This window comes from Macrosteles quadrilineatus, unplaced genomic scaffold (assembly GCF_028750875.1).
Source record: "Macrosteles quadrilineatus isolate MER2022 unplaced genomic scaffold, UCM_ALF_1.0 Scaffold_19__1_contigs__length_3004403, whole genome shotgun sequence".
Lineage (NCBI taxonomy): Eukaryota > Metazoa > Arthropoda > Insecta > Hemiptera > Cicadellidae > Macrosteles > Macrosteles quadrilineatus.
In genome coordinates this window covers 1,531,288-1,543,467 of record NW_026542612.1, presented here as the reverse complement: position 1 = coordinate 1,543,467, position 12,180 = coordinate 1,531,288, and the positions used below count along the sequence as shown (strand labels likewise).

Sequence of the window (12,180 nt, the reverse complement as noted above, 5' to 3'; positions counted from 1 at the left end):
CGCTATGCTCACTCACCTTTTGGTTACAAATTAGCTGTTGTCATAAATGTAAAAGAAATAATAGTGCTGCACCCTGTTGGTAATCCTTGTAACTTTAATGCTATTGAACATCATAGAACAGAACCAACTTGTTTAATTGAAACAGCTGTTAAGATTCATTAATTCCTTTTAAATATGAAAAATCATAAGGTTAACATGGGAAACTCCAGAGCCACTGGGGCGGAGCCCGAAAGCCCGATCAGAATAAAAACTACTTAGTTTTCCTATTTAATGCCCAAAGAATCGGTGTACTGAATTTCAGCCTCCTAGGTTTATGGGAAGTGAGAGAATTAGTGATGAGTGAGTGAGTGAGTGAGTGAGTGAGTCAGTCAGTGAGGGCTTTGCCTTTTATATATTTAGATAATTATTTTATCAAAAAGCATGTCATCATTTGCTGCTGTGAGGCCCAATTATTATTGAGATACTTTGCAACATTTAAGAATATATATTTTGTTTATAGTGTATGTTTATTTGTCATGCTGTGATTAACATGTTTGGAAAACATATTATGTTGCTAAATAAAATGAGTATGATATTAAATACCAATATATCAAATGTATTGGTTATTCTCACTGAAGTAAAATAATAACAAAATATTTTCTCGGGTATAAAATACTACTGTGGAATCCAACGTTTATTCTTTGATTCAAAGAATTTTGTTAAAACTATAGACTATCGGTAAGCATTAAAATGCATAAACATACGCTTGTAAATTTAGTTACCATTCTTCGTAATGTAATGACTTTTTTGATGTAATAAAATGATAATTAAATGCTAGAAACGCAGTATCTAGATCCCGTAAACTGATGCTGAGCCGGCCGAGCTCCTAGCGCCAATGCCGCGCCAAGTGATTTTAAGCCTATTTTTAATCGCTTAAAAATTATACAAGCAGACTCCGTATAAAAAAAAGCTTCAAATAAAAAATAAAATTCATACTTTGATCTAAAAGTTTGCTGCAGGAATTTTTTTCCTGACCAAAAAATAAAAAAAATTCCTCGCTTACTACATTTTTCATGTTTTTAATGGTGTTAAAAAACAATCATCAGTTTTAATTTGCCTAAATAAATTATAAAAAATATGTTAAGGTAAAAACTAACTACATAGTAATAAGCAGTGGGTTTTCCAGAAAAATAATATATCAATTTGAAATTTTTATGTTAACAAATAAGTGTAGCAGAGCAGGTTGAGTGAATGTATGTTTGTGTAAAACAGAGGGGTTCTAAATCAATAAATAAGGTTATCTTCGTCAATCAGCTCATAGAAGTTGAAACATTGTTACGGCCGTTTCAGCATATCCATGCCATCATCAGACGTTCAGCCTTAGTGGCATCGTTAATATACAAAAACACAAACTGTCACACGCGACGTACACATACATAAACATAAACGGGGTTTTTTGACTAAACAGGCCTGTTGATTAGACATATCCGCACAAGAGCAAGTAGCTGACTGGAGTCATTCTTGCGGTGTCGTGTCAATGGCGGCATTATCATTTGTACTTTGCCCTCTTGGTCTGACTTAAAATACTATTGAAAATTACATGTGATTTGAATTGTAGTTTGTCATTTAAAATAAGTTCGCTATTGTCATTTTTTGTATGTGCTTTGTAAATTTCAAATTCTTCCAGGGTGTCCAATTTATTGCTTTTTGTACATGTGTGAAGGATTTCCAAGCCAGTGTTGAGGTCATTTAGGTCGTGATTATTGTCCATTAGATGTTGGGCAAATGTAGACTTTTGTTTGTCAGCTTTTGGTTTCGGATGATGCTCCTTATATCTAGTTTTAAAAGTGCGCCCCGTTTTTCCTACATAAACACTAGGACAACAAGCACATTTAATTCTGTATACCCCTGACCTGTCACCCTTATCAATAACCTTTCTCGTAACATTAAGTTTGTTCATAGTCTTGTTATTTGTCCTAAAAGTTAACTCTACACCTTGTCTTTTTAATTCTTTGGCCAATACATTCTGTAACGAATGGGAATATTCCACACATACATACTTCTTATCATGCTGAACTTCATTATTTTTATTCCTATTTTTACACTTCTGTTTGTTAATTAATCTTCTAATTCCGAAGAGGGGTTCATTCGGCCTGTCCGCCTTGGTACCGGTATCCCACCAATTCGACTGGTGGGCACGGACCGTTTTTCCACCACCACAGCGCGCTATCCAGTAGAATTATTATACATCGATGGTTTAACCTAATCAAAGACACTTTGACAGCAATACAGTAGAATCTTGATGAATTACTTGATATCTCGCTTAATCATAATGTTGGGGCATTGACTTAGCCACAGCTGTGCCTTTGGTCTATAGGCCTACTTTGTTCAAAATAGTTAGTTTTGACTACGTTATGATTTAGTACACTTCTTTATTCGTTTGTAAATAAATCATTATCAAATATTCGTTCATATAGTGGTAAAATTAATTCATACAGATAAAACATCGCTATAATGTATCCCCTTGAGGTCACCATAATTTTAAAAGTACCTCTATAAGTCGAAGGTACATTTCAGCCTAATAAGTTGAATTTCAATGCTTTTTGATCAGTCACTAAATCTCAATGACTCCAATTTTCCCGTTATCGAGTCTCAATAACACACAGTTTACCTTTATAAGTCAAAATTGCACGATATGCCTCAATTTACTTTAAGTTTTGCCTTACAGTGCAAGTCAGCTGTGTTTTTATTCCTACAAGACATGAAAATCCAAATTCCTTTTTTTGTTTGGCTCAACTTACTGTTAGTCTGCTAGTAATTGAGATTATATTGTGCCCGTCGGACGTCATGTCGTCAGTTAACCATAGGTGTAAAACGTTGACATGTAACGATCCGGTATATATTAAGAATAACTTACATTTTTAATATTTTGAAAACCAGCCTAAAACAGAGTTTTTGTTAATTTCAGCCATTGCCACTAATTTCGGCAAATGGGCAATGGGCACGTATGTTGAAACTTCACTAGCCAGCATAATCTTGTAATTTAATTGGGTTTTTGTTGAGTGTTACAAAGTATTGGATACATTGTTGGGTAGTACATTGTGTTCGATGGTTTGGTTGTGGCATGGAATGTGTGGCCTAATTGTTCTGCTGACAAGAGGTGTCATAATTTCATGTGACGTGTAGGACCACTGAACCATGGTACGCGGGTAGTGAGTCGGGTTAGAAGAGTTTGCGAGTCATGGTTCTGAGCTATCCTTGGCCTTTATCGTGGTTGTCCACGAGGTGGACATGTTTCCACTTCAAATCCTTTTTTGTATAAATAATTAACAGATTAGTATCAATATACCATAACTAAGTTTAGATAAGTTATGGATTTACTTTGTTAGGCTATTTAAAATATAAAAAACCAAGCATTAAAACTCAACCCGGCCTTCAATCGTTGAGATTACCGCCACTCCCTTGAGTAGTTGTCACAGACACACGACAAAAAAATAAAAGTGATTAAAAGGCAGTTGACAATGGGTTTAAGTAAATACCCCCACCGCAGCAAACCTGCAGACTAAGCGAATTTCCATTTGCCTGATTTTATATACACTTAAATATAGGCTATTTAAATAACATTAGGTTAAACGAGTAATTAGGTTTGCTGCTACAAGTAGACTAATAATGTGTGTTTTTTTGTAAAATATTAATAGCTTAGTATAAAATAAATAAATTTGCCAAGTTACAATATTCTCCATAAGAATAACATGGGAATTTAAATTTACAATTTTTAAATTTTCTCCGTAACCAATAATTGCTCAAAAACACTTTAATATACTGAATTATTTGTCTTTTTAAGCTCATTAAAATAGTCCAGAGAGAAATTGGGAAATTTTGTGTTTTGATGGTGGAAAATGATAAAACCAATTTTTACCCCATAATACCCCCGTTCCCATCGTCCGATCGTGCTGGTTCACGAACTCTTTCAAGTTTATCCCGCCTTACACTTTCAAACCAAATTTCATCAAACAAAAATTACTCAATTTATCGCAATCACGGACACATATATATATATATATATAATATAACGTATATATATATAACATATAATATAACTTGGTGTACAGTATTTAGCGAAGTTCCCATATGGGAAATAAGCTATTACCGTAGTACTCATGGTAAGACCTGGACCCCGGACCGATTTACTTTATCGTTTTGAGGTCCCTAGAGGCCAAAAGCACCATCCGTTCAAATTCATATTTATGTGTGTCTGTTAGCACGATAACTCGAGCAAAAATGATCCAATTTTTATAAAATTTGGTACAAACGTGTAAACCTGTAAATTTATTCGAACGAGTTCCCGAACCAGCATGATCGGGCTATGGGAATGGGGTTTTATGGGGTAAAAATAGGGTTTTCCCATTTTTTACCCTAATACCCCCGCCTCAGCAAACCTGCAGACTAAGCGAATTTCAATTTGCCTGATTGGATTTACACTAAAATGTTTACTTAAAAATATAACATTTATTTCCTATTTATCAATTATCAATTATTTAAGATAGGGACGCCACTATGTGCGTATTTTAACCCAAATATGAGTGAAGGATGAGTGTAGGATGAGTGGCGCGATCTTGTAGTCTTGTTAGTGACTAAGGCCAACATGTTCCTTAGACACAGCTGTTAATTAATAGCCCATACAGCTAAATATAAATAGAACTAGTTTAACAAGTACTTAGGTTTGCTGCATCAGGGAGGGTAAAACTGTTTTTTTTTTTTTATAAAATGTTAATACTTAGTTAGTAAGAAATAAAAATATTTTCCAAATTTCATCAAAATATGTTCATAAACAAGCAAACTACAAAAGTTACTTGTTCTCCATAAGAATATCATGGGAATTTTAAATTTACATTTTTTTGGAATTTTCTCTGAAACCATTAAGCGCATAATAACGGTTCAATATACTAAATTATTAGTATAATATTCGTATAATTATTGTATATTAAATCGTAAATATATTTGTATAATTATTGTTTTGGAGAATTTAAGTCAATTGCTGCAGTTTAGACCAGATTTAAGTTCAAGATTTAAGATTTAAGATTTCAAGTTAAAAAAGTCTATTTATAAACATGATGCAAAATTGCTTCAAACTCCGGATTGGGGATTAAATAAGTTAAAAGGCCTAGGCCTATAAAAAGTTAGGTAAGTAGGCTACTTTGATACCTACAGCAGAATAAAGATAGCCTATTATCACAACTAGGCTAAAACCCTAGTTCTCCGGTCTCTCTAGGACTGATTTGAAAATTCATAAGTCACAAGTTCTTTTAGAGAAAACAATTTTTTTCAGTTAAGTTAGGCCTTACATTGTCTCAAAGCAAGATAATTGATAGGCCTATATAAAGTCCAGTTGCATATTTGGCAATACCTTAGTTGAAGTCTTCTTGATTTATGAATTGTGATAATGTCATAGTAGGTAAATTGGTTTGTTTGGACCGTTGGTAGTAAATAAATAAATATAAGTAGGGTACAATAACATCAACAGTAGGGTTAATAGTAGTAGGTTAACTTAAAAGCAAAGCAGCAGTCCATGTAAGTTAAGTTACATTTCACATGGAATAAAGCATTACTGTAAGAGATAAGTTAAGACTAGGCCTAGTGAAAGGTACGGTTGAATGACGGATTAGTCTATTGAGACTGTCTTTGTCTATCTTGACAGAGGCCTTAAGGAACTAAAGATCGGAAAAGGCTCCATGATAAACCTCCCACATAAGTTAATCCTTTTGGATAACTGACTGACTCCTGGATAGTCTAACTTATATCCAGCCATTAAGACCAATCCTCTTGCCCACCAGGTTAATTATGTACCTGCTTATTTATTTATTCTGGAACTGTTGAAAGTTATTGTGATCATTCTGCCTTGCTTAACTGTCGATTCCAAATGCATACAAGTTACTATTGTCAAAAGGAAAATATTCTTATTCTCAATTACCTAGGTTTAACGCTTTCCAACAAACAAAGTCTTGACATGAAATATTCTACCGTAGTTGTAAGTTAAACGTCTAACCCCTACCTATGTAGCCTAAGTGTAATCGGGTTAAGTTTAGATTAATAGGTCTATTAAGTTAAGACTATAAGCCTACTGACGTACCGTACTTGTATTTTGCCATGTGACTAGTGCCATCACTGGCAGCCTTAGGTCTATTAACTTAAGGTGCTTCATCTCACGAGTTGCATTTTTGAAGCACATTCTCTTGCCCTTATCAGCCTACATAAGTTAATTAGGCCTAGACCGAAATAGGTAAGTTAGGCCTAAGTTAAGCCTAGTTAGTAGGCCTAAGTAGCCTATATTAGGGATTCTATGGTAGGTAGCTATCTAGGCCTAATTGGTTTTAAGAACCCACATAAACTTAGTCAATCACACAGCTTAAGTTAGATCTTATAACTTAGGCTCAAGATTCAAGATTTATTTCGGCCATTAAGTTAAGCTGTTTACAATAGGCTTTGTCTAACATAACATATTGAACTAAAAATTAATATTTCAGTCTTTTCCTGAAAAAATAAAAACTTAGCAAGAGTGTTGTGTAAACAACCGAGCGCGCCGATTATAGGAACTAAAACAGACTCTCTTAAGATACGAGCTGTTGAATAGAAGAGCTGGATATTTGTTTCCAGACTCTGCACGGATGTGAGTAGGGATGATGTTGTGAGTTATGCTTAGGACGCTAGCATAGATGTTGAATGCGTTGAATTAAAAACCAAACACAACTCCTACAAATCGTTTAAATTTGGTGTAAAACCCTCTGAAACAACACTAATTTTGAGTGACACTTTCTGGCCAGTCGGAACATTGGTTAGGGAATTTGTAGAGACCCCCAAAAGAAGTGCCATAGTCAAATCTCAGACTTTTTTACCGAGAACCCATCAAAACTCAGCTCGACCCTGACCCTAGATTCATCTACCGACCATCTGCACCTGTGCTCCATTAATGTGCAATGCTTGAGAAATAAACTGAATGAACTTGAACTGTTATGTGACCTAAACAAAATAGAAGTATTGTGTGTGGCTGAACACTGGCTAGTTTTGGACGAGGTACAATACTATAACAACATCTTTAACCTTGATCTCGCCACATATTTCTGTAGAAAAGCACCGGTTTACCTTGCTCATACGGTTTCAATCACTGGTGGGGTGGCTATATACGTCAAATCCGATATGAGGTATACCTGTTTGGACCTAAGTGACTTCTGTGAAGAGTATGAAGGTGAGTTTGCTGCGGTTTTAATGCATGAGTTTGACCTTGTAGTTGTAGCCATGTATCGGTCTCCTAATGGATCTGTTGAACGTTTTCTTTTGTTACTCAAACTCTGTTTGACATATTTGATTTCTCTGAATCTGTCAGTTGTGGTAGGTACAGATCATAACATTGATTTACTGAAGTCAAATGGTGATGCCGCTGACTTCCTGAACACATTGCGTAGTTTTGGTTTCTATAGTAGTGTTATTGAACCAACCAGAATGAATGCCTCTTTAGACTCTTTCATCACTAACTTAGATTCGTGGAACTATGAAGTAACTGTCAGTAACGACCAAATTGCAGATCACAAGCACATTTTCTTAAAGTTAAAGCTCTGTAATGGACAAAAAGACTGTGAAAGCCCTAAGCTGATATCTGTAAAGTTTAGATTGTTCAACGATGTTCGCTTGGGTTTATTTTGTGATGACATTGCTAACCATATGGATCTGTGGTTTAATGAAGTTTGTGCGCTCCCACCAAACACTGCATTTTCAAATTTCTTTTCTAAATTTAAGGACAAATTTGATTTTTACTTCCCATTAAAGCAAAAAACAGTTAAGTCAACTGATAGAGTATCTGACGGTGCCAAAGGAAAGATCAAGAATTGGTATTCTGAGGAGCTTGCTGGTTTAAAAAGGTACATTTTGCTAGTGCTTGACATGTCTAAGGATAGGCCTGATCTTATCCCATATCTTCGGAATTGAGGAGAGAGTATCGACTCCAACTCCGCGAGGCAAAGCAGCGTGCAGCGGCTGACATGATCTCCACTGCTGCAAACCCATGCAAGGCAGCTTGGGACCTGATCAACCAGAGCAGGCCCAGTACCAGAGTTGCCGCTGACCTTGACTTCGCCACGGCGGATGACTTTAACAGCTACTTCTTGGACTCAGTGGATAGTATTGTTGATGGTATTCCTGTAAATAATACTGATTATCTTGATAACATACCTGTTGTAGATGTAAATTATGAATGGAGTATGGTCAATGCTGTTGATATTGACAAAATCGTAAACCGTTTCAAATCCTCAAAAAGTAAGGATATCTTTGACATTTCGACTGAGTTTTTGAAAAAAATTGTAAATGTGATTGCACCTTTGTTGGCTCATTTGATTAACTGTTGTTTGTTGCAAGGTGTTAACCATGATGTGCTAAAAACATCCAGAACTGTTCCCGTATATAAAAAGGGCCCCAAAAAAGATCTTTCTAGTTATAGACCAGTGTCTTTGATACCTGTTTTGGGTAAAGTGTTTGAGGCTGTGATGTTGCAGCAGCTGAGTAACCACTTTGAGGAGCACTATCTCCTTGTTCCTGCCCAGCATGGCTTTCGGAGGGGTTTGTCGACTGTTTCGGCAGTTGACTCCCTTGTGAGGGCCATACTGGAGGCATTTGAAAGCAAATCTTCTGTTTCTGTTTTGCTGTGTGATTTGTCTCGAGCATTTGATTGTATACCACATGATATTTTACTTTAAAAAATACAAAAATATGGGTTTGGCGAGAGTGCCCTCAAGGTGGTCAAATCATATCTTGCAGATAGATTTCAAATTGTAAGTTGGTCAGGTGTTCATTCAGGCGCCCTGCCAGTCAAACACGGGGTGCCCCAGGGCTCAGTACTGGGGCCTTTTTTGTTCATTATAGCAATACTCAATCGTGGCGTCGTCCTGTAATCCAGCTACTAGGAGGTCACGAATTGTGGATATTTATAGGCATGCACTGTGGATGCGATACTCCCTGGTGTGGATTAACGTCCGCACGAGTGAGTAATACGACTATCCGCAGTACTATCCTGATAATTAGACCAATTCGTATATACCATGGCAAAAACGTGGTTCGGATTCCACTATAAACTGTAGGTCCCTTAGTTGCCATTAGCTGTATGGGCTATTAATTAACAGCTGTGTCTAAGGATTATGTCGGCCTTAGTCACTAACAAGACTACAAGATCGCGCCACTCATCCCACACTCATCTCCATTCATACTTGGCTTAAAATACCTACATTTGTATGGTCGCCATTTCAAAGAAAAGTATAAAGTATAAAGTATAATGAATGACCTCTGTTTTTCTGTTTCAAACGATGTACTGCTCTATGCTGATGACACAACCTTGTTTGCAAAGCACATTGATCCTGTAATTGCCAGTAACTCCGCAAAAAGATTGTTTAACATAGCTTCTGAATGGTTTTCAGGGAACAAACTGGCTCTTAATGACAAGAAAACCCAAGAAATAATGTTTAGCTTAAGTAAAACTAATTCTGTTTGTGACTCTGTCAAACTCTTGGGCTTTACTTTGGACTCTGAGCTTGTGTGGGATGAACATGTCTGAGCTTGTGTGGGATGAACATGTCAACGACCTATGTACTAAACTTAACCGAGTAATTTGTTTTTTGAGGAAATTAACATCTGAATTGCCTCCTGACTTTGTGAGACTAGCATAACTTATTTCTCTTTTTTTCAGTCACACGTTGTGTATGGAACCAGGCTTTGGGGTCACTCCCCACAGGTTCAGAAGGTCCTTGTGCTACAAAAATGATGTGTAATTTGCCTTTTAGAGCACATTGTAGAACATTTTTTGTTGATACGCAGATCATGAGTGTCATCAATGTATATATTTACCAGTGCTTAGAAGCTATCAAATCGATGGAAAATGATCTTATTTTCAATAGAGACATCCATCCGTATAGCACTAGAACTTGTAATGATGTACATACTCCTAGCAATAGGCTAAGTAAAAGTCAAAAGTGTTTCCCTGTTTCAGGTTTCAAATTTTTCAATGCTCTGCCTGTTACCATTAGAAACTTGCCAAAATTGAAGTTTATGAAAGTGTTAAAGAATTGGCTAATAACAAATCCTTCCTATGTGACGATTATTTTGAGGCTTTAAAAGGTTGAAATATCATGTAGTGCATGGACCCTGGATGATAAAAAAGGTATGCCTAATTTTTATTTACCTTTGCATGGTTTGCTGTTTGGATTTGCAGTTTTGTTTGGTTTGTTTTCCTTTTTATATTTAGTTTTATTGAATTTTTATTGTACTTTGACGTAGCCTATTGTACAAACTTAAAGGCCTAATAAAATCTTTGAATCTTTGTGTAGGCTATAGGCTAGGTCTACTTATAGGCTAAGTTAAGAGTGATAATGTTCCAGACAATAAATTATTTAAAAATAATATCCTGCAAGCCTTACTGAGTTGATCAACAACCATCAACATTTTACCTAGGTAGCCTATATCTATTGAACCAAATTGGCCAAACTTTGGGTCTGATGTTGATCGAGTTCAACCAAAAAAATTGACTAACTTAAACTTAATAGGCCCACAGAGCATTGCTCTGTGAATAGACCTAATCCAATAACTCAACACCAGTCTTCTCAAATTGCTTATTACCCACCCTATGCTTTGTTCTTAGTAAGGTCTATACAAGTTAGGCCTGGTATGTCTAAGTAGCCATAAGTTAGGTGCTGGGTTTAGGCGTTTAGGGTTTATCAATGACCCTAAATTAATTAAGATATACTGTATTGCATTAAAGCTTACCTTTAGCGCTGTTGTAAAGCTTCAACCTTGTCCGTTCATTGTAAGGTTGTTCACAAATGTGTCTAAAAATGTTATTTTTATATTTACTTGATACTTTCATTATGAAAGGAAAGTGTTCCAAAAACTAACAGTAACAGCTTAACTTTTGTTGGTATCCAACTCAATCTATTATCTATTCAAAACTAACTGAAAAACTGAGTAGGCCCTACTGTACTGACAGTAAATCGTAATTCGTAAGTTGTGAGTGACTAGTGACTTGTCACTGTCAAACTGCACTCGCTCGCACTGCAAACTATACTTACTTAAATACTTGACTTGTGCAAAGCAAATAAAGTGCAAAGCAAACAAGAATAACAACAACAAGATGAATGTAGCATGTAGCATGTAGCCTTAGCCTCAGCCTGTGAGCCGTGAGCCTGTACGGTAAGGGATGTTGCGATACTATCGATACCAGCAGGTATCGATACTTTTAATGCGATACTGCTGGTATCGTATCGTTATCGGCTGTTCCGATTCCGATATTTACGTGGTATCGATCGATACCAAGAGGCCAGTATCGTATTCGTATTGTAAGTATCGGAAGGAAATATTATCTGAGTCAATAGTCAAACGGAAACGGCCCAGCTCGTGCCCTCTAAGCGGTTAGGTTATTTTCCAAGGTTGGAGCAACAGTGACTCAAAAAAGAAACAAGACTTTCCACCCAAATATACTTTTATATAGTACTTTTACTTCAATAAATTGTTATCAACTTTATTGGCTGTAATGTACTGGAGCGAGTGAACTTTAATCAAAGATCAGAATATGACGTCACTGGTATCGAACGGGTGGTACGATACTGACGGTATCGATACTTTAGTTCCGATACTGTTTTGCGGTATGGTATCGATACCAAATATCGGAAAGATAGTGTTATCGCACACGGCCACCTCCCCGCGGCCTCCGAAGTGGCAACATCGCAAGTAGGGTTGTAACAGCTGTTTTGCTTTGGATGCAGCCATCGATGTATGAATGCAGCTAATGGTTTGTGTACTTTTTTAGAATAAGAAAGCTTGGTTACTGGGCTACGAAAATATTGACTTCACTTTAAATATACAAAAAAAAACAGATTTTTAATTTAAATATTGTTTTGGTTTTCAATTCTATTTGTTTTATTTTAAATCTTTTAATACATTTGTGTTCATAAATTTAAATTAATAATCCACGAATTTACGACTGGTGCACCTGTCTGCCATGTTATCTTATGGGACGTCTGGTGCTAGACAACATCACTTGTAACGTTGCCAATTAATTCTCAGGCCGCGGCCTGGAGATAAGGCGGCCGTGTATCGCAACATCCCTAAGCATATGAAGGCAATAACAAACCAAACAACTGGTGAGAGGTGAGATGTGAGTTTGAGAAT

The 12,180-nt window shown here is 36.2% G+C and overlaps 1 protein-coding gene across 3 annotated transcripts in view; it reads right to left on the bottom strand.

Moving 5' to 3' along the window:
* The window catches only part of LOC129005284 (DDB1- and CUL4-associated factor 6-like), a 56,352-nt gene extending 45,315 nt beyond the window's left edge, over positions 1 to 11,037 (bottom strand). For 2 of the 3 annotated variants that reach the window (XM_054434129.1, XM_054434130.1), the window contains exon 1: positions 10,780 to 11,037. In XM_054434129.1, coding sequence (XP_054290104.1) covers positions 10,780 to 10,879 — 100 coding nt within the window. In that variant the 5' untranslated portion in view covers positions 10,880 to 11,037. The remainder of the gene's footprint in view (positions 1 to 10,779) is intronic. The other variant, XM_054434131.1, reaches the window with a different exon arrangement.
* Between the last annotated feature and the right edge of the window lie 1,143 nt (positions 11,038 to 12,180).